At 46.7% G+C, this 23,969-nt stretch overlaps 1 protein-coding gene across 1 annotated transcript in view; it reads right to left on the reverse strand.

Moving 5' to 3' along the window:
- The window catches only part of HUNK (hormonally up-regulated Neu-associated kinase), a 56,353-nt gene extending 39,452 nt beyond the window's left edge, over window positions 1-16,901 (reverse strand). Inside the window, exon 1 of the mRNA XM_032207778.1 lies at window positions 16,614-16,901. Coding sequence (XP_032063669.1) covers window positions 16,614-16,901 — 288 coding nt within the window. The remainder of the gene's footprint in view (window positions 1-16,613) is intronic.
- Between the last annotated feature and the right edge of the window lie 7,068 nt (window positions 16,902-23,969).

Below are 23,969 nucleotides of genomic sequence, written 5' to 3' on the forward strand. Positions count from 1 at the left end.
TGAAAATGCTGCTGTTTTCTGCAGCTGCAGGATACACAACATGGGTTATTAACAAAATGGAGCAGTAACCTCTTGTCCATATCAGGAAGTCATCCTGAACTCATTGACTAAAAAAAGCACGTTACTAAACCCATGCATATCTCCTACGCGGGCTGAGCATGGCTGTGGGGAACAAGGGCAAACACCTGAACCCAGGAGACAGAGCCAACTATGTGACTACTTGCAAACTTTTTCACCATCACAAAGAATTAGTCATCTATGTCTTAAGGACAAATTTTCTCTTTGATTTTGACAGATGCTTGGTCAGGCACGCTATCTATCCCAACAGAGCTGCCTTCAGACCCCACCTTGAGTCTGAGCTGCCTTTTCCATACCTTCAATATCCCTTGCATTGGGTCCAAGAAGTCCATCAGCACAGCTAACAGCCAGCTGACAAAGGAGGCAATAACAGTTTTGTTTCAGCAACAGCTTTGCACAGGGGAAAGAGAAGAGTAAAACACCAATTAAGAGTACTGAAAGCTTGCATTTCCCATATCAGAGAGGACACAAGGTTCTGTGACACCTTGCTTGCTCCTGGGACAGTGCAAGCAGGACCTTGCTTCCACTCCCAGTTCCATGCTGCAGCACATGGTACTACAGAAATATTTCAGATGGATGAAATATTTATTCTCTCTCCATAGATTTTCTCTCTCCATCTCAGGGATAATTCAAAAGCTTTAAAGAAATCTCCATATGTCTAAAGAAAAAAATACACAGTTGACCCAACACATAAGCATCCTATTGACTGTCAAACAGATGTTCATAACTGCTTCTAGCTGTTGTGCCTCTCCATCTCTCTTCATCCCAGCTCATCTTCGTTACAACTCCTTTCATTTATTCTTTTGCTCTTCTAGTCACTGCCCTTTCCCTTGCACTGCTCTTCTTGCTTTTGTTTTCTCGTAGGATCCTTTTTCTTTCATAAATGAAATGCACCCCATGATAGGGAGTCAGCACTGTCAGGCAGAGCTCCGATGGTTTGTTTTGGTTTGGTGTTGTTGTTTTGTTTTGCTGTAGGTTTTTTGTTTTAGTTTTTGGTTTTGCCTGTTTGAATTTCTTGGATTTTTCTCCAATTTACAATTCATTCTTAAGCATACAGAGGAAATCCATGGATCAAAATGTGCGCTCAGTAACTCCAGGATTGACTTAGCTCAATATCCTTGATTTTGAGTTCATCCAGAGTTACACTGAGGTAAGTGGAGACGGAATGTGCCCTGACACATTTAATATGCACAGACTCATGTATGGTGCATATGCACACACACACCTGAAAATTTCATCCATGCAGAAGGAAAAAGCATTCAGTATAGAAAATACCCTAGATGCTAGCTAACCACAAAGCAAACACATTCAAGCTTTCATAACCTACTCAAGATAAGACAATTATTCTGTTTTGCTCTCCCAAGTTTCACGTGGGGGTTCTTTGCATCACGCTTATCTCCTGACTTGAATTGCCAGCCAATATTGGCATAGAAATAAAAATAAATGATAAAGCAAGTAATTACTCTGAATATGTATCAACAGTGGCTCTTGACATTCAACACGTTGCTTTTGGCTAAATCTTTGCTGTGTAAATAAATAAATGGTTTAGGTTATTCTGTGTTATGAGATACGAAGATGAGTAATAGGCCGTATTTTTGGTTCCAGAGTCCTAGAATTACTGTTGGAATGAATTACTTTCCTGAAGTTTATGGTGTGACACATCATATGAGCAATTGCTGCTTCTCTCGATCGTTGCACTAAAATAGTTCAGGCTGGGCTAAAATGTACTGGAACGGAGGTGAGGGGGAAGTGTAAACACCACTATTCTCCAAAGATAGTTGTAGGAGACAGTTGCATTGCTTGCAGAAGCCAGCGGCTAAACCAACATCGGCAAATACAGGCACGTGCCATCACCCAAATAAAGGCACGTTTGACACGCGTGGGAGGAGGATTTTTGCCACTTAGTGCTTCAGGAGGGTTTCTGAAGCTGCAAGAGAGAGGCAGGGGGTGGAGCTGGCTGGCACCAGACAGCACAAAAACAGTCACAGCAAGGCCCTGAGAAAAAGCAAGAAGAGACAGTTTAAAGGACCAGATGTTGCCTGGAGAAAGCTGGGAGCAAGGGCTTCAGCATCCAGAGAAAGCACATTTTGCATGCTCTTTATAAACAACCATACCTTCACACATAAAATTGCAACAAAACATGGAAGGCGGCTCAGGGGAAGTGTTCGGAGTTTCCCCATGATCCCAAGTGAGGACAACTAATGCCTTTGTTCCTCCTTGCCTATTCCATTCTTCCCTTCTGCTCCTCAAATGCAAGGCGGGGAAAAACTTTATTATGGAAGGAATGACTTGCCCAACAGACAGACCCCTCTGCCTTCAGACCTGACCACAGACAGACCTCAGCAGACCACCCCACAAAAGGCTACCCATACCCAGTATCCTGCTGACGAAGCTATCTCTGCCTTTCTTCTAACACATGCTGTCTCTGGCTGACCCAGCACGCAGCGCACAAAGGGTTTCTGCTGGGCTCACACTGCCATCTCCCAAGGGAAGCCCAGGGGCAGCCTGTATGTCTTTGTGAGAGACACACTGTGCAGTCCCACCTCCCCAGATCTGTGCCCTGACAGCACGCCAGGCCCACAAAACTGAGGATGGGGATGTTGTGCTAGGAAGGAGGAACCTCCCAGTGCTTGGTGGGCAGAAGAACCACAGAATCACAGAATCATTAAGGATGGAAAAGACGTCCAGGATCATCTGGTCCAATCGTCCTTCTACCCCCAATGTCACTCACTAACCCATGACCCTAAGCACCACGTCCAACCTTTCCTTGAACACCCCCAGGGATGGTGACGCCACCACCTCCCTGGGCAACCTGTCCCAATGCCTGACTGCTCTTTCTGAGAAGCAATGTCGCCTCATTTCCAACCTGAACCTCCCCTGGCAAAACTTGAGGCCATTCTCTCTAGTCCTATCACTAGTTACCTGTGAGGAGAGGCTGACACCCAGCTCCCCACAGCTTCCTTTCAGGTAGTCGTAGAGAGCAATAACCCACGGTCATCTTTTCCCTGCCCCTTCTGGGGCATGTAACTCCAACAGTGACATTCAGAGAAACCATGGGTCAAAGAGTAATACTTTTGACAGGTATTCCTGCAGTGTCCTGCTGATGGGAAACCAAATGTTGGATACCACAATGAAGTTGAACAAACACACAAAACAAAAGAACATTGGAGGGGGTGGCAAGCCAAGCCTGCTATGGAGTTGATTTTCAAATATATGCAAAATTGATGGCAGTGTAATAGTGGTTTTGTTTGTTTGCTTGTTTGTTTGTTTGTTTGTTTTGTGGGTGGTGTTTGTGTGCATGTGTTTTAAGTTACTGGGTTTTGTTTGTCTCCAAAGCTGCAAAGAGTTTTATTCAGGCTATGATTTTGCAACAAAAACCTCTCTCTACCTAGCTTTTCCCTGGTGAATCTCAGGCTTCATCCAGTTACGACACACCATCATTCCGCCCGAATGAAACTAAGTTAGCAAGCATATGACTACCAGTGACTTCAGTCACACTGTATGTTAGCACCCAGGGAACCCAGGTCCCAATTTCGCCTCAGGTTTCTTGCTCGCCAGATTGGATGCCTTTACGCAGGCTGTCTCTTGGCAGGCGGATGAATCTCAATGGAAGCAAGCCTTCCTCTTTGCCAGAAAATGGGTTTTCTCAATGGCCTGTTTGCTAAGTCGAAGTCAAGAGGTCTTAAACAATACTCATGTCAGACGCTTGCGGTAACAACTGGAAGAACAGTTTCATAGCAATAGCCCCGGTCTAGCAAAAAATGTTATAACATGCTTAACTTTATAGAGAACAGAAGACTGCATGTGACCTTGCAAAATCAGGGTATGACATTTAGAGGACTCTTTAAGAGTTTTCCCACTTATCCAGCCACTTGAATAGTTTCCTTCTGCAAATTCGCTCCTAACTTTTAATAAGAGGAAGCCAGTTCCTGCAGATCTCTGCCAAAAGGAGCTCCAGCTGAACTGAGAGGAAGCTGGTTTGAATAAGAATCCAGCAGGCACTGTGGGATTTGGCCAGGAGACCAACACAACACAAGAGGAGAAACTTCAGCTATAGACTACTGGAGGGACACCTCCTCCCCTCCCCATCTCCACATCCCTCCTTTTTCTTTTTTTTTTTCCAGGAACTGCTGGTGGCAGCCCTGCTGGAGGTGATGCCAAGCCAGGCAGCCGAGCCAGTTCTCAGCACTGTCCCAGTGCACCCTGACCATTCACATGGAACTCAGAGCTGCAGGTTACCGGGTGCAGCCAGGACGGTCAGTGGGAAAGACTGAGCCTCCACAATAAACCAAACCTTTATATCCTGATTTATGCTTAGAGGAGAATGAGACAAAGAGCCAGGCCATGTAGGTATTTCATATAGCCATAGTTAGTGCAAGTCGATCTCCAGCTGGTTTTTTGAGGTGACCAAGACAACTCTTGCAGTGAATTCATTTTCTTTTTTTCCTTCCTTTTGGTGACAGGTGTCTGGCATCACTCGTAGCTTGCTTTGTAATCACCACTGCTCTCACTACAAAACTCTGAGCTTAGTTTTCAAAGCTGGATGGCGATTTTTGGGGGCCAATTCAGGGCATACTAAACAGACCTAACTTTGAAGCCTGCACAGTTCTCAGCGTATTCTTGAGAGCAATCCCTTTCAGGGTATCTCAGGTTGGGCAACCAACCAGGCATATAATAAGTTGCTTTTCATAACTGAATCCAAGGATTAGAAAATGCTAACTTCTTTCACTAGACAGTGTTTATTCTTTGCTTTAGCTGTTAAAGCTTGGTAAATTTTATAGTACATCAGGGGAATATTTTCATAGATCGTAAGTACCAACATCTCAAGAAACAAAGCATTAAAGAAAAGGATCATCCAAGTAAATGCATACCAGCAATCAATAAGCTGTACACCTGCAGAAAGGACCACGCATACTCTGCTCAGGACAGGGAGAAGTCAGAGCTTTTCTGCTCAACTGTCAGACGTGGCTGAGTCCGTGCACCATTACATAAACACAAACTTAACTTTCTCCATGGCCTGATGCTGGACATTCACCGAATTACCCATCAGTCTGTAGCAGCCAATTCAGAGGTGCCAGGGTGGCACTTCTGGAGGAACTCCCCTCAGCTACCCTGCTTGGCTGCCCAGTTCCTTAACAAACGCCAGCATCCTATTCACCTTTCAAGAACTGCTCTCAAAGCAGACTGCAGAGCATTTCTAAAAGTATTACAAGAAGATAAATGCTTGTTAACCATTCTCTTTACAGCCTAGCCATTCACGTCAAGGAAGTAAGCAATCATCCAAACCTACAGCAACGCGTGAAGGCAGACTTTTCCACAAGAATGACATCTGTTCTATTTATCAAGGACAGAAAAGAACAACCATTCAACCATGGCCATCTGATACCTTTTATACTTGCCTTGTGTGCTTGCTATGAATAGAATAGGAGGATCAGAGACTGAGTTAAATGTGCATGCATGTGCATGTATATGCACTGAAAAGGCTTCTCAGCAATACAATTAGAGATGCATTGAGATTTCATGTTAAACAAGCAGTATCGTCTCTCTGCTTCACAGTTGAGTGGTGATGTTCAGCCTTTGATAACTTTTGTGTTTGCTCTTTGCAGGACAGCTGAATTATATATTCTGTTTCATTTGTATTTGCTCTGGAATTAGTAAAATCAACAATTAAAAAACATAGGGAGGAGTCACTTTTGTTAAAATATTGTCTTCTCTTCAGAGTCCATGACAGTGTAAGCCAAGAGTTTGGGGTTTAGCAAGAGATAAAAACAGCTGCTGTAGAGATAAGTACAGGATAAATGTCTTAGTTCGCAGGGGACCACTCTCTCTGTTGGCAGACTAGACAGCCAGGAAAACTTTAAATCAGCCCCTAAAGGGGAATAAACTTTTATAAACAGGAAAGTAGCTCAGAGTATGCTCATTCGTATACTTCAGATTGAAGGTAGCTTGAATGGAAAGAATCAAATCACTGGGAGATAAGAAAAAAATCTTACCATTACCTACAGTGCAAAGACAACAGTATCCAGCAATGTGCATAAGGATTCAGATAAGCAAATGAACCCTCTTGATGTCACAGCTAACTTAAATGTAATCCTTAAAAGCATAAGCAGGATGTATTTGTTAAGGTAAGAAAAGGTATTAATTACACCTGTACATGGCACTGGGCACTATTATTAGATTACTAGATCTAGTTCTGGCACAAGCACTTCAAGAATGATGTTAAAAGTTTGCAAAGAGTTCTGAAAAGAGCTTCAGGAACAGTCTGAGGTCCAAGAACTGTTTGTCACAGTATCAGACTGAAGCTCAAAAATTTTAATTAAGAGAAAACTAAGCAGTGATGATGATTTTCTGCAAGTACCTGCAGGAGGAAAGGGCTGCTGATAACAGACAGCTCTTTAATAAAACAAAATTAACTGCCCAAAAGGTAACATTGGGCAAACTCAGGCTGTAAGCACGATCCATGTTATTCAGGTGCAGTGAAGCAGTGATAGGAACATCTTATCTTACAGAGATGAAAGTAGATTTTGAATCCCCCCACCCCCAGAGTGTGCAATAGCTCAACAAAACATTGCTACAGATACGCCCAAAGAGAATACCAGCTCTTGTCTTACACAGGAGGTCAGGCCGGATGACCACCGTGATCCCTTTGAGCTTTAATAATTGTACAGGTGAGAAGCATCTCTGGTCCCAGCTGAGACAGGGGCAAGGCACAGCACAGGAAGACTGGAGTTGAGCTAGGCAAGGCAGTCTGGGAGCAATTAACAGTCACATCAAGGGATGCAAATGTTGAAAGCTCCATCCGACATCCTTTCCTGAGCTCTGTGGCACAGAAGACACAAAGTGTCACGAGGACTCAGGCAAATATTGATGCTTCTGCAGACAGCCCTACTCGCCCACGCTGCTGCTGCTGCCTATTGCATCAGCACAGTCGAATTAGTGTTTCCATGAGGAGCCAGAGTCCTGATGTATCAAGGGACTGGTGTTTGTAAGGACATACTATAGGGCTGCTCCTACCACGCTATGTGCAAGGGCAGACTGTATGAAGGCTTTAAAACAGTCAATATTGCAAGGCTGTGAGCACAGACTGGTCAGAGCTTCCTCATGATCTACCTTCATGCCCTTTTACATGGTACAGCATTCCCCGTATCTCTGCAATGCTTCCTCCTCCTTCAGTCAGTCAGGAAGGAAACAGAGGTAACTGCTGATCTAACACACAACTAATGCCTTGTTCGACATGGTCTATTTCCACAGAGCAGCTCAGCTTCACTGGAGGAGAGCCATGCCCAGCCATATTTCTCTTCAACATGCTTTTTTACTTCATGCCATATTTACAGGTAACATCAAGCCATCCTTCATGGGTAACTACAGTTATCCTTTGCTGGACATACTTCTGCTCAGCTGTTTCCGTAAAGCTAACTACCTTCTTCCCCCTCATCTTCTGCTTCACTCCATTTTCAAACTGAATGAAGTACCCTTATCTGCGAGCATCTCTGCCACCTGACACGGCCAGACCTTCAGTGACTGCCAGGAGATGGTTTTGAGGTAAGGGGCTGCAGCAATTCTGCCCTTTCCCATGTGTTCTGTATGGAAATCCCCACAAATTATGCTTTTCCTTGGTGCTCTATGTCCAAACCAGCAGAATGTGTACGATGCAGGACTTTCAAGAGCCTGTGCTGCTACAGCACTGGCACATCTACAGGCAGGACACACGACTTGTCCTGAGTGGGTCATGGGTGGGATCTGCCTGGCCTTTGGCAGAAAGAAACCAATTCCAGTGACCTTTCACTGCTCTCTTGGTCAGCTAATTAATGGGGTAGCAATAACAGTGTCCCCCGAGGGACAGGAGCACGTTTTACCTTGCTGGCCTCTAGTGATATCTACACAAGTCAAGAGAGATTATGCAGAGACCGATGGACGTGGTGGCGGCAGAAAGCTGGAGGTGGAGATAAATGAGGATGTGATACCAAGGTTCCCTAAGAAATCCTTATGAGTTTGTCAAAACCAGCCTTCAGGCCTGGGCCATGTGCTGCAAGAAGAAAGCATGTGTCTGAATGCCTGAAATGGCTGGATTTGCCCAGCCATTGAAAAGTAAAAATATTTGCCTGGTATCACTTTCCAAATATTAGCTATTTTGCAGAAAATGGCTCTTTGACATGCTAAAAGACCATCCATCACTCAATTCGAGATCTCTTTTGAGCTCAAGGTATTAACAGCTAGAGGGAAAGATGTTTTTCAGGTCCTGTTACATGAGCACATGGGGGCCTGATGTGCAGCCACTGCAGCTGAGGGAAAGCTGGCTAAGAGGAGCAAGGCCCTTATTTTACATGGAAAAAAAAAGATGATGGCTACTCACAACAAGCACGAAGGAAGCTGTGTGATAACTTCTGGGAAACCAGAGGTCCTCTTCACCCAGACACAGCCCCCAGTAAGCTGCTAGGACAACAGGAAGCAGAGAGCGCTGGAGCACAGCAAGGCATGCTCCATGCCTTGGTCACAAATGAACCATATCCTATCCAGCTGCTTCTGATAAACTAAAACTCGCGTTTTTAACGCTGAAAACGTCTTCTGTCACAGCAAGATGGATGAGGATCTCGGGTTACTTGTGGGGAAACAAAAGCGGAGAAGTGATACCGAGTAACATTCCTCCAGCACCACTCCTCACAGGAGAAACCTTGCGGCTAATGCCGCTTGCCCCTTGCATGATCACGGACCTGTGGCATGTTTCATATTAAGCAGTCCCTGCTTCACATTTTAGTGATCACATCCATAACTGGACTTACAGAAGACCAAGTGTCCCTAATTTAAAGTGCCTTAACACCAATGCAGCTTTATGATTAAAAAAAAAAAAAGGGAAAAAAAAAGAAAAAAGAAAAAAGGACGTTTGTTACATCAACAAAAAACACTGCTTTCAAGGCCCAGTTTAGTAATTTAAAATACAGGAGATAAAATATTTACAGTCATTGGGAGCCAATCTAAGGGTGTTGCCAATAAAGTTTATATATATATATGTTCTCTCCCTTAGTTCTGTGGACATTAATCACAGAAAATAAATTTATTCTTTGAAAAAAAAAAAAAAAAGAAAAGAAAATGTTTCCATGACAATCTTCCACAACAGGCAGAAAGCAAAGGAACTTCATTATATGTAACTTATCTTTTTTTAGTTCTCTTTGTTGCGATGATTTTCCTGGTGGCACCTGATCTCGCACCAGGAATGAGAAGAGCTCGACTGGGACCCACGTTGGAAGTGCCAGACTTGCAGCTCAGCAGCACAATACTGCAGCAGAGCATGCTCATAAAAGAAAGCTTTGGTTGAGGCAACACCAGTTTTTCTAGGTGATCTCTCTTGGGGACCACTTTAAATGCTCAACCACTCTTTCCTGAAGTGGTCTTTCCCTTCGGGAGGAGGAGGTTTGACTCTGTTCCCTACAAGCACTGACACCAAACACAATTTTGGCAATGCTTCACCTCAACAGCTTAGAAACGGGCACCTCTGTCCTAGCATGGGCCACGGGGTCATGCCAGTGGTTGCAGCTTCTCTCCTTCTGCAGTAAAACTTACCAGAAAAAAACTCCCTGTCTCTCTTCATCAGCGCCAGCTCCATCAGCCCACTGAAAACACTGGCACCGCTAAGTTCATGCCCTCGAGGAGATTGGCCAACAGACAGCAAGCACATCAGGAAAGTAGAGCAGAAAAGGTTTTACAGAGACACAGAATGAAGAGGTTTGAGGTTTTTGCTCCTCAGCTTAGCTGAAAATAGTAGTTAAGCCAATCTGGAAGAGAAGTAGTGCAAAGTGAGACCACACTGCAGGCAGAAGGTACTCGGGATAGCCTGCATCTATCCTGGTCCAGCTGCACCCCATACTGCCAGGTCAACACCAACACAGCAACCCACGTAACTCTTCTTCTGGCCAATATCTACATAACCACTGGTTGTGGATGGTTTTAGATCCCTCTCTAAGATCTCAAAGACTAGCATAATATGCACGCAAACTTTCAGTCTATTTGTCTATTGTTATTTATACGACACAACAGCTTGGCTTTTAGGCTATTATTGCAATTCAGTCACCATCAGGGCCATCCCGTCACCTCATGACTGCTTTACTTGTGAGATTGTTTCCTTGCGAAGGGTAAGTGCTGCTCATTAATAGCATCCACTTTCCCGAGTGCACGCTAACAAATAACTCACAAGGGCAGAGGGGCGAAGATGCCTAATGTGTTATGTCCACTGAAAAGCATGAAGCTATGGTAGCATTCCCCAGCTCATTAGTATAAAAAGGGATACAGCAAACTGCAAGAGGTGGAAAGCTAGACGTGTTTTAATTACTAACACTCTTGTAGGTAAGGCATGCCTACAAAAACAGGCTCGCAGCTTTACACATCATTAAATATGTTAAAAACACAAAACTTGGGAGAACAAATACAGGGATCCAGATGTGAGTGCCACAGAAGAACTACACCTGGTATCAATTCAGCCTCAACACTCAGCTTCCCTCAATCCTGCCTATGCCACTAAAATTATAACGGTCTGTATGAAAAGCAGCACATTGCTGACATGCACTGTTAGTGACGTCCTTAAAACTGCTGAATGTAAACTTGAAAGCAGATTATCTCAAGAGGATAAGCAACTGCCACATGTGCATCAATTCAGCTCATTGCAGAACAAGTTGCAAGCTACAGCTGATAAATATTAAAACAAGCTTCCTGGAAGCAGCAGACTGCAATAATGAACAGGCACTCTTGCCTATTCAGGCCTATTCTTGCTTACTCCAAGCATGCAACACAGAAAAGGGTTAGAGTCAAGAGTGTGGCTTTATAACAAGTGCCTGTTGCAACTGGTTATCCTCCTGATGAACCAACTGTTAGCAGGTGCTCATACAAGAGACTGAGCAGGTGAGCACACATCAGCAGTCTGGTGTTTATTCTGCCCCGTGCTCAGATTCTTAAATGAACACGCTTTGGAGAACTTTGTGCTGACAAAGCATCCAGTTGTCTGGTCCTGCTTCCAGCCAAGTCCTTACTCATGTCACTGCAGCCATGACAGCACCCTTGAAATCCTTCTCTGAAGTATTGCATGTTAATAAAAGCATGTGTTTAGTGGCTTCAATACAAATTATGCATTTGCGTGCACGTACACAAACCTCTGTGAAAAGAATTGTGTCAAAGCTGTGAAAGCAAACACTTAGAAGCAAAGAAATGTCAAAATTAAGGCTGCAGAAACACCCTCATTTCACTTCCTCGGTGCATATAATTAAGAGCGGCATCATAACACATCATCCAGGTGTAACAGTTGGCAGCTGTTAATAAAAATCACAGGAGAAAGCCACCATGCAAATTTATGGTAAGTACTTTCTTAAGCAAGCTTTTTTTTGGGGGGTATAGATAAAATGTTAAAATATGTAGAGGAAGAGCTAAGAAGAGAACTATTAATTAAATACTTGCAGTGAGAGCACAAACACATTGAGGAAACTGATATACAAGTATCACTGGAGGAAGGACAATCTGCAGCCTGACAGTATTTGGGAGTAAAAACAAAGGGTTGGACTGAAAGACCGATGGTCACATTAGAAACTCAACTTTTGTTTGCAGTAAAGTAACTTTCTGGCCCACTTGCTTGGTAAAATGGCTTGGAAGTGACCCCCATACACACACAGCCCCCCAAACTTAAAAAGTTATGATCCTAGAACTGACTACATGTGAGTATAAGCCACATTTCTCTGTTCCCAAGCCAGCATTACTACTTGGGCAGCCCTGGATCTTGCAATACAGGCACGGCTGACGACGGCAAATCCTGATGCAGAAGTCCTTCATGTGAAGTCCCCATCAGGTTTTGGTTTCCCAAAGGAAGAGCAGCAATGTTGCAGGGCTGGCACAGTTATCAAGGGCAGGAACAAGGCAAAATCTCACCTGCTGATGCACCCAAAGGCTTTTGGCCACCAAGTCAAGCCCCAATCCCCTCAAGTCCATGGCAGAACATAAGAGGAAAAGAGTGAATTTACTCAAGGCAAATTTAACTCCATAGCATGTGTTAACTTTGCATAAAATGCAAAGCATAAAATGTGTATGGCGTTGTAACATCTACTGATGTGTGCTGGCATTACTTCTGTCCATGTTTCTCTGTGTCCATCTGGCTATATTATCCTGAAGGGTTGGTGAGTTTCCTAGGGGACACTGCTGGAAGACAGGAATTATGCAAAACGCATCACTCCAGCCTTTGCTCCTGGTAGCGAGCCCATGAGCAACTCAACAAATGTCCTCGATGCCAGCAAGGGATTAGAAACGGGATGTTGAGACTAGGGTACAGATTGTCTGACAGCCTTCCCCACCACAGCAAGGATTTTAGGAGCCAACAGCCTCGGCTGGTGTAGGGCAGCAGCAGTGTTAGGTCAGAGGTTGGACTTGATGATCTTGAGGTCTCTTCCAACCTAGAAATTCTGTGATTCTGTGATTCTGTAACACCTCTGCATCCCATTTTGCCTCCCTGCAGGCAGCTTGAGCCCTATGGTTCAGCACCCACCGCAGAGGTGGAGAGCCATGCAGATCCCCCCAGCTCTTGCACCCATTGATCTGCTTCAGAAGGTGACGACAAACTGTGATGTCCTAGCAGAAATGCACCCACTGTGCCAGCGTGTAATTCTGGAAAATGCAGGCAGAGCAACGTGCCACCAGCAGGGCACAGAGCCTGCAGGACTGCTGCCCAGGTGCCCTTTGAGAACACCTCCCCTGTTCCTTCCCTGGGGCGCAACAGCCCACGCAGCCACCCCGGCACTTCCAGAAATCTCAAATGCAGTGTTTTATTTTATTATTATTTTTTTTTAACACAGAAACGCATTCTGAAAGCAAACCCTTTTGTGAAAAGGCCACTTTCGATATTAATTGCTTTGCCTTCATAGAAGCTGGTAAACTGTATTTTTAGCAGCCACTTCCCACTAAGTAGCATTGTTACTGAAAACCACTCGATTCACTGTAACTAAAAATGTCTCCTTTTTGAGCTTAACAATAGCGCTAAAGAAACTGATAAACATGTTTTTTGGTGGATGAGAAGTCAAATGATTCAATTTGCTTCAATGTCTTTTTTTTCTGTCGAGCTAAAGGTTGTACCTAAAAGTAGACAAAAGCAATCTCAGGTCAAGTTTGTTTATAAAGACTCATGCTCACGCCGTTCTCTCCCCTCAACATACTGCCATCCTGTGATGCTGTATGGAGTTATTGAGACATTTCATCGGGGTCCACAGAGGATGACACAATCCATCCGGTCTACCAGTAGAGCATATTACCCCCCTGCACTGACAGGAACCCAATTTCAGCTGTCTGAAACTACACAAAGATATCATTTTGCAATATTGCCCGCTTTCTGCTGCCCAGAGATAGACCACGCCGAGCCTCAAGCTTGAAACAATCCGGGAGTATCTTGTGCACAGGCTGCAAAAGTTAGCTGAATAACAATACAGCTAGCTCAGTGGGGTTTCATAGCCACAATTTAAATCTAAATTGGCTTGCTCTTCATAGAGAAACTACACTTCCTTAGGACTGGCAATAAAGACTGCCTGAGCTGATCTGACAAATCAGCCTTTTACTCCAAAATCTTAGATTATAGGCTGTGATATTTTTGTTCAAAAGCAACGGAAAGAATAATCTGTTCAGCATTCTCCTGTGCTCAGCTAAAATACACTTAATTGCATCAGGCATTACCAAACATTTTTCAAGCCCAGAAAATAATAACATGCCTGACATTATGGTAACATAAACCACAAGAAGCACTGCAGCAGATTGGATTTAAAGCCCAGCGCTGCAGACACTCACAGCTAAGGTTTAAGATCTCACCTTAGCTCACCCTCCCGTGCTCAGGCGCTCGGAAGAGCTGCTGGTTGCAGCCCCACACACTGTACTCCAAATGCATAATCCAGCCAGCTGCCCTTGGAGCAGCTGGTAAAGCAACTAGCGTTTGGCCCACAGCATGCACCATCTCAGACTCTCTTGAAGACCTCTTTAGCTCCTAGCAATTTCAGGGTGAGGTAATGGCAGATTTTTGGCATTCACTCCGCATTGCCTTGATTCTGTACAATGCATTGTGTCAGTGCAATGGATCCGAGCCTAGCTGGGGACTCATTAATCCACAGATTTCATTTCTAAATACACAGTTTTCTGAAACAATAATGCGCATTAACTCCTCCAGAGTTGCTAAAGTCTGCTGCAAATCAAAACCTGGTTGGGCACCCCTGGCTGAAGTCAGATAATCTGGTGACTGTAGCAGCTTGGCCTGTGCCAAACCAGCTACCAGGCATTAGCAGTGAGACCCCTACTTCACACTATTAGAGCAATTTTATTGAAATTCAGACAGCGCCTTTGCTTTACAAAACAAAAATCAAATGTCAATTATTATTTTTTTTTCCTCTGAAAATACATGCAGGCACTAATCCTGGAATAATAGACTCATAAAACATCAGCCTAGAAAAATGCAGCGACTGGGACGATCCAGCGGGCTGTCCGCAGGAGAAGGCTTTGTTTCCACGGCTCACTTTGCTGAACTCCACTTGCAGGCGCACTGCCTACTCCCTCCTGCAGATTAACTTTTCCTCTGCAAGTGAACGGACTGGAGGACAGTTTCTGGCTCACCCCACTGACTGGGGGACAGGCCATAACAGGGCGATGTTCTCCCCCAGCCTTGCTCTGAGAGGATGTCCCGAGCTGGGGGAGGGAGGTGGGTATGGAGAGGTGTCAAGGGGCAACTGTCACATAGTCATGCGCTCTCAGGCAGCCCTGATAATGCCATCCTGACTCTGGTTTCCACCCCGGAGGAGGGCTGTGCTCGGCCTCTGGTGGCCTCTTCCCACAGGACCTCCTTCCACGAGCCGGTACTGCTGGTCCCAGCTCTCCCACTGCCTCATGCTTTCCCTCCCCGTTCAATGCACACGCTTGCTTGCCAGCCCCAGCCTCCTCTCAAATGCACTCCCAAAGAAAGGAGCCCGGGTAAGCAGATGTTTTTCTTCTCTTCCTCATGTTACAGCCAGAGCTCTGTCGCCTGTGGTGGGCTCCGTGTAGGCAGAGCTGCCGGCAGCTGCGAGGCAGATCCAGTTTGGGCACGTTTCAGCCTCTTTTGGCTGGAGGCCACGCAAAAGTGTGGTGGAGGAACATGCCCAGAAGAGCTGAGTGTCCATCAGCTTCTCTGCCGGGAGAGATACTGGACCCGATGATCTCTTGAGGTCCCTTCCGACCCCTACCATTCTGTGAGATACTCATGTGGGGTCACGCGTGGGACGGAAAGCATTCCCCCCTCCGGTGAGAGGGAGGCACCTCGCTGAGATAGGGCCTCACCTGAAGGAAGTCATTAGCTGCCCTTATCTCCCATCCGTTAACTCAAATCGCTCATCCATAAATACCTGAAATTAAAGAGCTGCGTTGTCTGGGCGGACGGACCCTGAATGTGTGAATTTGGAGCTATGCGACCGACCTTTTACCCGCTGAAGCCGACAGCGAGCGCCTCCTTTGACCCCGCGGCACAAGATCGGGTCAGGCAGAGCTCAGAGATCATCGCACCCGGCCACGAATAAGGACACAGGGGCTCAGCAGGAAGGAAGGGAGATCCTCCTAGAGTTTCTGCTCAGCACTTTGTCATAGCATGTGTTATTCAAGACACTGGGGGGAAAAAAAAAGGAAGGCAGCGGGCCTGGGAGCTGAGACAGAGGGGCGTGTGGTGGGCCTTTTTATTTTTTCCTCTTAACAGACTGAGATAAATGTAGCAATCCAAAAAAGTGGAGGTGGGAAGGACGTGTGTGTGCATGTGCCTTTTATCAACGAGAGGATCATTGGATGTATCTGTTACCAAGGAGAAGCACACGCTTGGTAACAGAAGAGCACAAAATTATTTTCCTCTCGCGTTCCTGAATGATAATAATCACTAACATTACCATTTTTTGTCCCGATGAAATTCAGAGCCCTAACTCGAAATTTCATTCCACAAGAAACTTACTGGAAGGGGAAAGAAAAAACAGCCAGGAGTGCAGGAACGCATACTACGAAGACGCAGCCGTACCGACAGCTTATTTAGGGTGCTGGAGGGAATTGCCGGAGGTGCTTGGTCCTGGCAGTGCAGGGAGCTTGCAGTAGCAGTAAGGTGTCCTGCGTTAGGTAGAGCTTTGTTATCTGGTCTGATCCGACAGGGCAGCTCTAACGGGAGCAGGATAACTCCTCTGTGGGTCCCGAGCTGGGTGGACCAAACTAAAGCACCCGCTGCTCTCTATCGCGTGGTGACACATCCTGATCGATGGGCAGGAGGCTCCACTAAGGGGCTGGGGAGAAGAGACGAGGAGCAGAGCCCCTCGGCGGACTTTTCTTACTAATACCCGAGGAGGGGGAGGAAAAAGAAAAAGGAGGGGAAGGTTTTACCCTGCCGGCACTCAAAGCGAGCAAACCCGGAGGGGGGAAAAGGGTCGGTGCGCCTTCAGCGGAGCATCCCCGGGGGGCAGCAGAGCGCCCCGCCGCCCTCCCCGCGCCGCTCCCCGCCGTGCCCAGCCCTCCCCGGCCGGCCGGCCGGCTACCTTCTCTCCGGTGAGCACATGCAGCCCCTCTCGGACCTTGGCGAAGGAGCCCTCGCCCAGCTTCCTGCCGATCAGGTAGCCTCCGACGCGCTTGGTGTGCTGGAAGTCGCGGAGCCGCTCGCGGGGCGGCGCGGCGCTGAGCCAGGCGGCCAGCAGCCTGCCCTCCGCCGCCACCGGACCCGGCACGGCGCTGCCACCGCCGCCACCACCGCCACCGCCACCGCCGCCGCCGCCACCGCCACCGCCAGCCACATCGCCCAGCAGCCCGTCCCCCGCCGCCGCCGGCATCCCCCGGCCGTGCAGCCGCCCGGCAGCAAAGTTGCTCGGCGGAGGGCGCCGAGGGGAGGAGCGGGGCGAGGGGGGGGCCCCTTGCTGCCGCCCCTCTGCCTGGGGACGGCGCCTCCCTCTGCCTCCGCCTCCTCCTCCTCCTCCTCCTCCTCCTCCTCCTCCTCCTCTTTCTCTTCCTCCTCCTGCTGCTGCCGCCGCTTTGGACTGGCGCTAATTTCATCCCGCTTGCACGGCCCCGCAGCCCTGCCCCGGGGGCTGGGGGCTCGCTGCCCGCCTGTCCCCAGCCGGATGGGGTCCCCCCTTCCTCTGCCACCCCGCCTGCTCCCCTCCCACCCTCCTGCCTTCTCTCAGCCTCCACCCTCACACCCCAAAGACTTGGAGCTGCCTGCAGCGGGCTGTCGGAGGGCAAGCGGGGCGCCCTGCCCGCAGCACCCCCCGTGAGGATGCTGCTGTACCTGGCCGCGGCGAAAACCCCGCTGGCGGCTCGCAGGGCTGCTTTCCCGCTAGGGGGCTTGCTCTCCCGTGCCACCTCTTTTTTTTATTATTATTTTTATTTTTTTAGGCTCTTCTTTCACTCGTTAAAAAGTGTCAAAGCGGTTTTACTCCGTGCCGCCTCCGCTGCACGCTGAACGCTGCTTGAGCCGAAGCCCTCTGCTCCCTGCCTCCCGAGGAGCCCAACCGCAGCGCTAATAGGATTTCGGCTGGCACAGGTGTTGATTAGCCGTGTGCTCCTCTCACAGCAGCTTTCGTTGACAAGGCTACGCTGGTAAAACTTCCTAATTTAAGCCAGAGCTGAGAAACATCATCATTTTACCCTCCTGACTGTAGCGAATGACAACTGGGAGCCTCCTGTGTAAGTCCAGGCTTCGAAGTATTCAGGACAAAAGCACAGCCAGGGCTGCCTTCAGGCAAGGAAAAGTGTAGGGAAAGAGAACCAGGGAGGCAGACTCACTCTAAACCCTTCTGGAGCTCAGCTGGCTACCTTCCCCTACCCCACTTTCACTCCCTAAAACTTCTACCAAAGCCTCCAAAATTGATTCCCTGTGGCTACGTGCACCATAGATCCACTTCTGGGCTGCAGGCTGCTGTGCCAGCGCGATGCTCCCAGTAGCTGGGGTCCCCTCGGATGCCACAACGTCTCTAGTTTTACCCTTGGCTGAATTTCGCGCCATTATCAGCCTGTCCCAACCCCGCCAAATGAGCCAGGGCTGGTAAATCCCGCCAATTGTGAGCAGTCCAGGAAATAGCTTTGTTGAGGCTGCCTGAATCAAAGCTGGAAGTGGGGAGGTGCCCAGGGCGCCCCGCTGTTCGAAGGGAAGGTGACCCCAGCCTTCCACAGGTTGCTGTGGTGTGTGTGAGCTTTTTAACAACATGGATTTATGGGGGGGAAAGTTGTACTGAAGAATGGAAGGGGAAAAATCCTTCCGTGCATACCATCCTCAGTATGCATGGAATGGGGGCACAGCACTGCCACTGTGTCCTCCCAGGTTAGGGACACCGTGTGACCCAGGGCATCGCCTTCAGCGCCTGCATCCCTGCTGGTGCCACCCAGGAAAAAGTTCACCCTGACACCGTGGGGCTCAGGCACCCGCTGAGTGGTCCCAGAGCTTGCACGAAGCTGTATGCTGAAAGACAGACAGACAGGCAGGCAGAGGTGTGTGCCCTTGTTTCGGCTTACAGCTCCCACTCAGCTAACAGAAAGGTGGTCTGGGGCCACCGTGAAGGTTAAACAGATGTTAACAGTAGGCTATGTTATTTTCAGTCAAACACCTAAAAATCAGCCTCCTTTAAAAATTAAACAGGCAAGAAGTGGCCATTACAGAAAACATTAGTGGAGCTCCAAAAGAACCCAGTGAATTTTTATTTTTTTTTAATTTGCTCAACTTGAGGATGTAATGAGTTGACAGTGCCCTTTTAAACAGGCGAGACTGCTCCCTTCTCACGATTTCTATCCTGTCCAGCTGTGCCCATCAGGGTGCAGTCTGGATGGAAGGGGGATCAAAGGCTGCATTCATTTCTGTCCATGCTTTAATTTAAATTTAACTCCAGTGTGCTTTATTTTGAGCCGCAGTCCTCCTAGGTAATGACATTTTCTGATTAACTGTTGAAATTACTAATGAATTAAAGGCAGTAGTCTGTCTTCAGGTTGCAAAAGCTGTAATAACAAGCTACTAAAAATAATTTAAAGCTTGATTTAAATCTGTGAAAGCAAAGAAGTTCAGAGTTACCCTGACAGTATTGTCCTTGGCCGTCTGCACCATTCTAAAATACTGTAGTGAAGTGCATTGTCGGTGGGCAGACGGGGAGTTTTGCAGCCCCGAGGAAGGCTGAGGCCCCTCTGCACCATCCCAGGTGCCAAGGGCTGTGTCCTTCGTGGGGTCAAGCTCCATGGCTGAGTTCCCAGGCTCTGCTGCCATGCCGGGGGAGGATGCAGCTGGGGACAAAGCTGTAAAGAGCTCGTCCAGCAGCAGAACGAAGGAAATGCTTGTGACCCTGAGAGCCCATCAGCAGAAAGGCTCGTCTCACCTTGCTGGTGCCTCCTCTGGTGCAGCTGCCAGTGGCAGCTTGCCAAACGCTCCTTGCAGGAGCACGGGACCATCGCTGGGGATGCTTGAATTCTCCTTACGCCTCACCTGCGCGTGCGATCCATATTAATTGCTTTCTGGAGTGGTCTGAGGTCCTTGAGCAAAGGAAGGAAGAAACTGCGTCTCTTTTCAACAGCACAGGCCACCGAGGACCTTCTACGTTTACTGGCACAGTAAAAGTCTGCAGCAGCAGATGATGCACCTGATACAGCCAGGGTGCCCGTCCCCCTGCACGTGGCAGTGCGGACAGAAGTGAAGGACACGGCTCTTCCAGCACAGCAGTGATGGCCAGGATCGACTAATAACATCATGACTTCTCTTCCTATGGGTGAATGCTGCAGATACCGTCTGGCTGATGTTCACAGTCATATACCTAAATCCTTGGGGTCTTGTAATCGTAGAGAAAGATTACTTCACCTTGCAGCAGCAGCAGGAAGGGGACTTTCACAGTTAAGCTTTCGTAAGCTTAAAGCTTGTGTTTGAGAAATATTGAACAACGTTTGTCCTCAAAAATATTCGGGACGAATATAGGTGCAAAAGTGCTTGAGTCAGTAAGCGTTGAAACTATTTGCTGACTTTTACACAAACGTGTTGGCAATGGGTTTATCTGCTGTTGTCTCTCTGAGCTCTGATCTAGCTTTCCCTGTGCTCCCACTGAAATCTTCAGCTTGCTCTCTGCCCTGCAGCTTCTTTAATGTAGCTCTGTGCAGCTGATATAAGAGTCAAGAGTGTGTGATGACTGGGAGGTATCATGAAAGAAATTGAATTTAATATCAAAGTAAGCAGCAGGGGGTAGCTGTGTTGATGTTGTTATTCTTTTCCATATTCCACTAATTAAGAAGTTCCATTTTTGAACTTAAATTGCTGTGAAACCCGTCTTGCAGTGCACAGTGTCAAAATTTAGCACCTCAAATTTAAGCTCCATTTACATGTGAGGGAACACAAGAGCATTGCTTAATTATGCCTATTGGAAATCCTTATATTTGAAAAAGCCTTTGGATATCAGTGATGGAAGACATGTAAAAGACAAGGAAATCAGACTTTTGTAAATCTCTGGAATTAGTGTATCTTTTCATACTGCATTTTTCCTGAAGTTCTCTGTGGTAATTTTTTCAATAACGGTAGGGAATAAATATGTAACTCAAATCTGGACTGTCAATACCACAACCTAGACCATCACACGTATGCGAAATTTAAAAGTAAGTATGGCCAAATTCAACTTAAGGGTCTTGCCATGCAGTGGCCTCGAAGACGAGGAGGGCTTGCAGAAAAAGGTGCAAGGTATTACAAATGCAGTCAAAGCCCCCACAATGGACTGCCAGGTCAATCCCCGGTGTCATGTTGGTGCACTGTTAATGTGCTCTCAAATAAATTTAAATGAGCTTGTAGTTGAAATGAAGCTTTAGATTTGAGTAGGGACTGACGCTAGTCCAAATGATCCTATAAATGGTAAATGCGATGCTAGACAGCATTGAAGTAAGTAACCTACCATGAAGGAAATTCAGAATTAAGATGCCCTCAAGCCATGAGGTTGCATCTCCTTCTTCTCCTTTTCCTTGGCAATAAATCAGAAAATGTGCCAGTACTGCAGAGCATGATATAGGACTGGCGATTTTCCCATTGTTGCTGCAGGCTGAGCACCATCAGCCCGTGGCTGCTGTGTGCTCGCACCTACAGTAATCGCTGATTTGGGGGTTGAAGCAAGTCAGCTATTTAAATGCTTTCTTGCAAGACAAGTTCCAAGCACCTTGTTTACATCAGTGCTAAAATGTGAACAAACCAGTGACTCACTTCTGAACTAAGATTTCCATGTTTTGTTTAAGCCTGAAAGAATTTTGTATGACTGAATGCATTGTTGGAAAGCACAGTTTTACAGCGGTGAAAGTACACGTTACGCTATCACAAAACTATTAGGGATATGTACTCTGTACATATGGGCTATGGGAGGGCTCACGGACAGGATCCGAGGTGCTCAGGTCCAACTGGTGTCTGCCTCTGCTTGTCCTCCCTTACCCCTGCCACAGGCTTTGCCTCCTATTTCTCCACAGACAGGGGCAACAAGCTGCCTATACCTATATGGAGCCAGGTGTGTGCAGGGGGCAGCTTTGCTGTGCTCCTTCCTTTAAGGGAGGTACAGAGCACAGTGTTAAAGCCGGGATTTCATGCAGAGCAACTCTGCACTTCTCAGCTGTGGCCCAGCTTCCTCAGTTCCTAATAGATGTAGGTTCCTATAGGTTCAGGATCTACTAGTTATACAGCTCATGAACTACGCGAGAGTTCATCTCTGACATACAGAAGGAGTGACGTACCTCCCTGATGGCACAGTGAGTCACGGAAAAACAAACAAAGTTTATCCAGTCACCGTTCTAACTGCTGGTCATGCAAATCCCATCATAAAACTGATATAAACACAAATCTTGTGGGTATAGTTGGTGTTAATTAGAATTTGGGAAGCCTTACATATTTAATCAGATTAAAAACCTTGACATGAATGCTGTCTTGTATTCAGCTATGAAAATTCATCTTGGTGCACTGAAACTGAAAATACTAATTTTCCAAGTGCCTTCCATTATATACAGATAGACTTCCTTCATGATTACTGCAAACCTCACCTGCATGTCATGGTTAACTAGCTGCAGTCATGTTGCTCTGTACGCCACTTTCCTAATTTGAAACCACACCAAAAATTCAAAGCTGGGAATTCCAGATATGAAGTGTGCATTTTTTTTAAAAAGGTGAATACTTTGACATACCTTCAAGACCTGGCACAGTCCTGAAACATTTCCAAAGTGATATTAGCCTAGTAACTAATAAAGAAAAAAAAGAAAAGAAAAGAAAAGAAAAAAAAAACTTAAATTGTGAATCCTGTTTGAGTGATTTTACCTAAATGGGACTTGGAACCTGAAATTTCTAACAATTCCCAATTAGCATAATAATCTATGTATTTATCTTTAATTCGCAAAATTAGTTTATTTATAAGATTCATGTTTTGGTAGGACAGCTCATGCAGGAAAGAAGGAGAAGACCTGGCTTTTGGTCCTTGCTTTAGAGTTTTGCCAGCAGTGAAAGGCTGCAGCAGGTGTAGAGGACAAGCAGTGGAAGAAGAAACAGCATAAGGATGGACCTGACGATGCCGATGCTGCACAGGAAGAAAAAGGCCAAACTGAGCACAGGTGAATGGAGGTGAACTTGGAGGAGCACATCTGATTTTGAGTAGAAACATAGTTATAGAGCATCAGGGGCTCTACAAGAGCTTTTAGGTTGGAACTATGGTACCTGTGGCCTAGGGTACTTTCTAACATGTTTTGACACCTTCTGATTCCCCCCTGGTTTTATATCTATGACAAAAGCCTGAAGGAATTAATCAGTACCTGTTTACCACCCTCCATTTAGTTCATAGGTATTTCAGTCAACGGGTAACCCAGCTGGATGCCAGGCTTGCAGTACTTTACTTTGCGTGCTTAAAAGAAGGACCAACCAGAGTGAACTCAAAAAAGGAGAAGAAATACATTTCTTTCTTTGTTACCTTGAAATTCTTTAAGTTTTAATAAGGGCTTTGTGTCACACAAGCTTCTTCTGTTCGATGATTCAGTGTTGGTTTAATCCTGAGCATATAATGTGTGCCAGTCTGTTGTTACAGAAGTGTCTGTGATGTGATTTCTTTGCAGGACCGAGGCAGAAGAGCCAAGGAGAGATCACGCTCTTGGTCAGGTGTAAAAAACCCTAGCGGCACAGGCATCAAAAGGGGGTCCTTTCAGTGAATCTATTTACTGTAAAATGCCCGTAAGGTTAAATTATTTTGTTTAATTTCCCTGCAGTTGTTAACTTTCAGATAGTCTGCACGCATGCAGATTGTTTAAAAAACAGACACGTAGCGCGCTGGCCACTGTTCTTCTTGCACAGACTCCCACGGGACACGTTAACCATAAGCCTCGCTGCCAGACCCTCCGGCACAGATCTGAGCAAACAGATGGGCCTTACAACGTGCCCTGAAAGTCAGCGGACTTTGGCTCTGCTAGGCCGCTGGGAGAAGTAAATTCCTGAGCTGAGCATGTTTCACAAGGAAAGCAGAGCTTACACTCTCCAGATGTGCAGATTCAGGGTGTGCCGGCGAGAGTGCTCTGGCTGCTCTCAGCTGTCAAGATAGCGCTCGGAAGAGGAGAGGAGGAAATTCCTCGGGCAGCCCCAGTCCCAACCACACAGCTTCACTGGTCCAAAAGGGTCGTTGCAAATCCACAGCCCCAGGATCGGTGCAGGAAGCAAAGATTGGAAACAAACAGAGCATGCAGACAGTGTTTATTTAACACGGGACGCTGCTCTTGATAACGTAGTTCATGCATGATATTCTAGTGCAACTTTTTTCTAAATGATCCAAAGTTTTCCTGCACTACATACCTATTCTTTGTTAGCCTGGTTCTTTTGCTCTTCCTTAGCAAAATCTGGGGACTTTGTACAAAGCCCTCCTTCCAAGGCTCGCTTGCAT

The sequence above is a fragment of the Aythya fuligula genome, chromosome 1 (assembly GCF_009819795.1).
Source record: "Aythya fuligula isolate bAytFul2 chromosome 1, bAytFul2.pri, whole genome shotgun sequence".
In the NCBI taxonomy this organism is placed as follows: Eukaryota; Metazoa; Chordata; class Aves; order Anseriformes; family Anatidae; genus Aythya; species Aythya fuligula.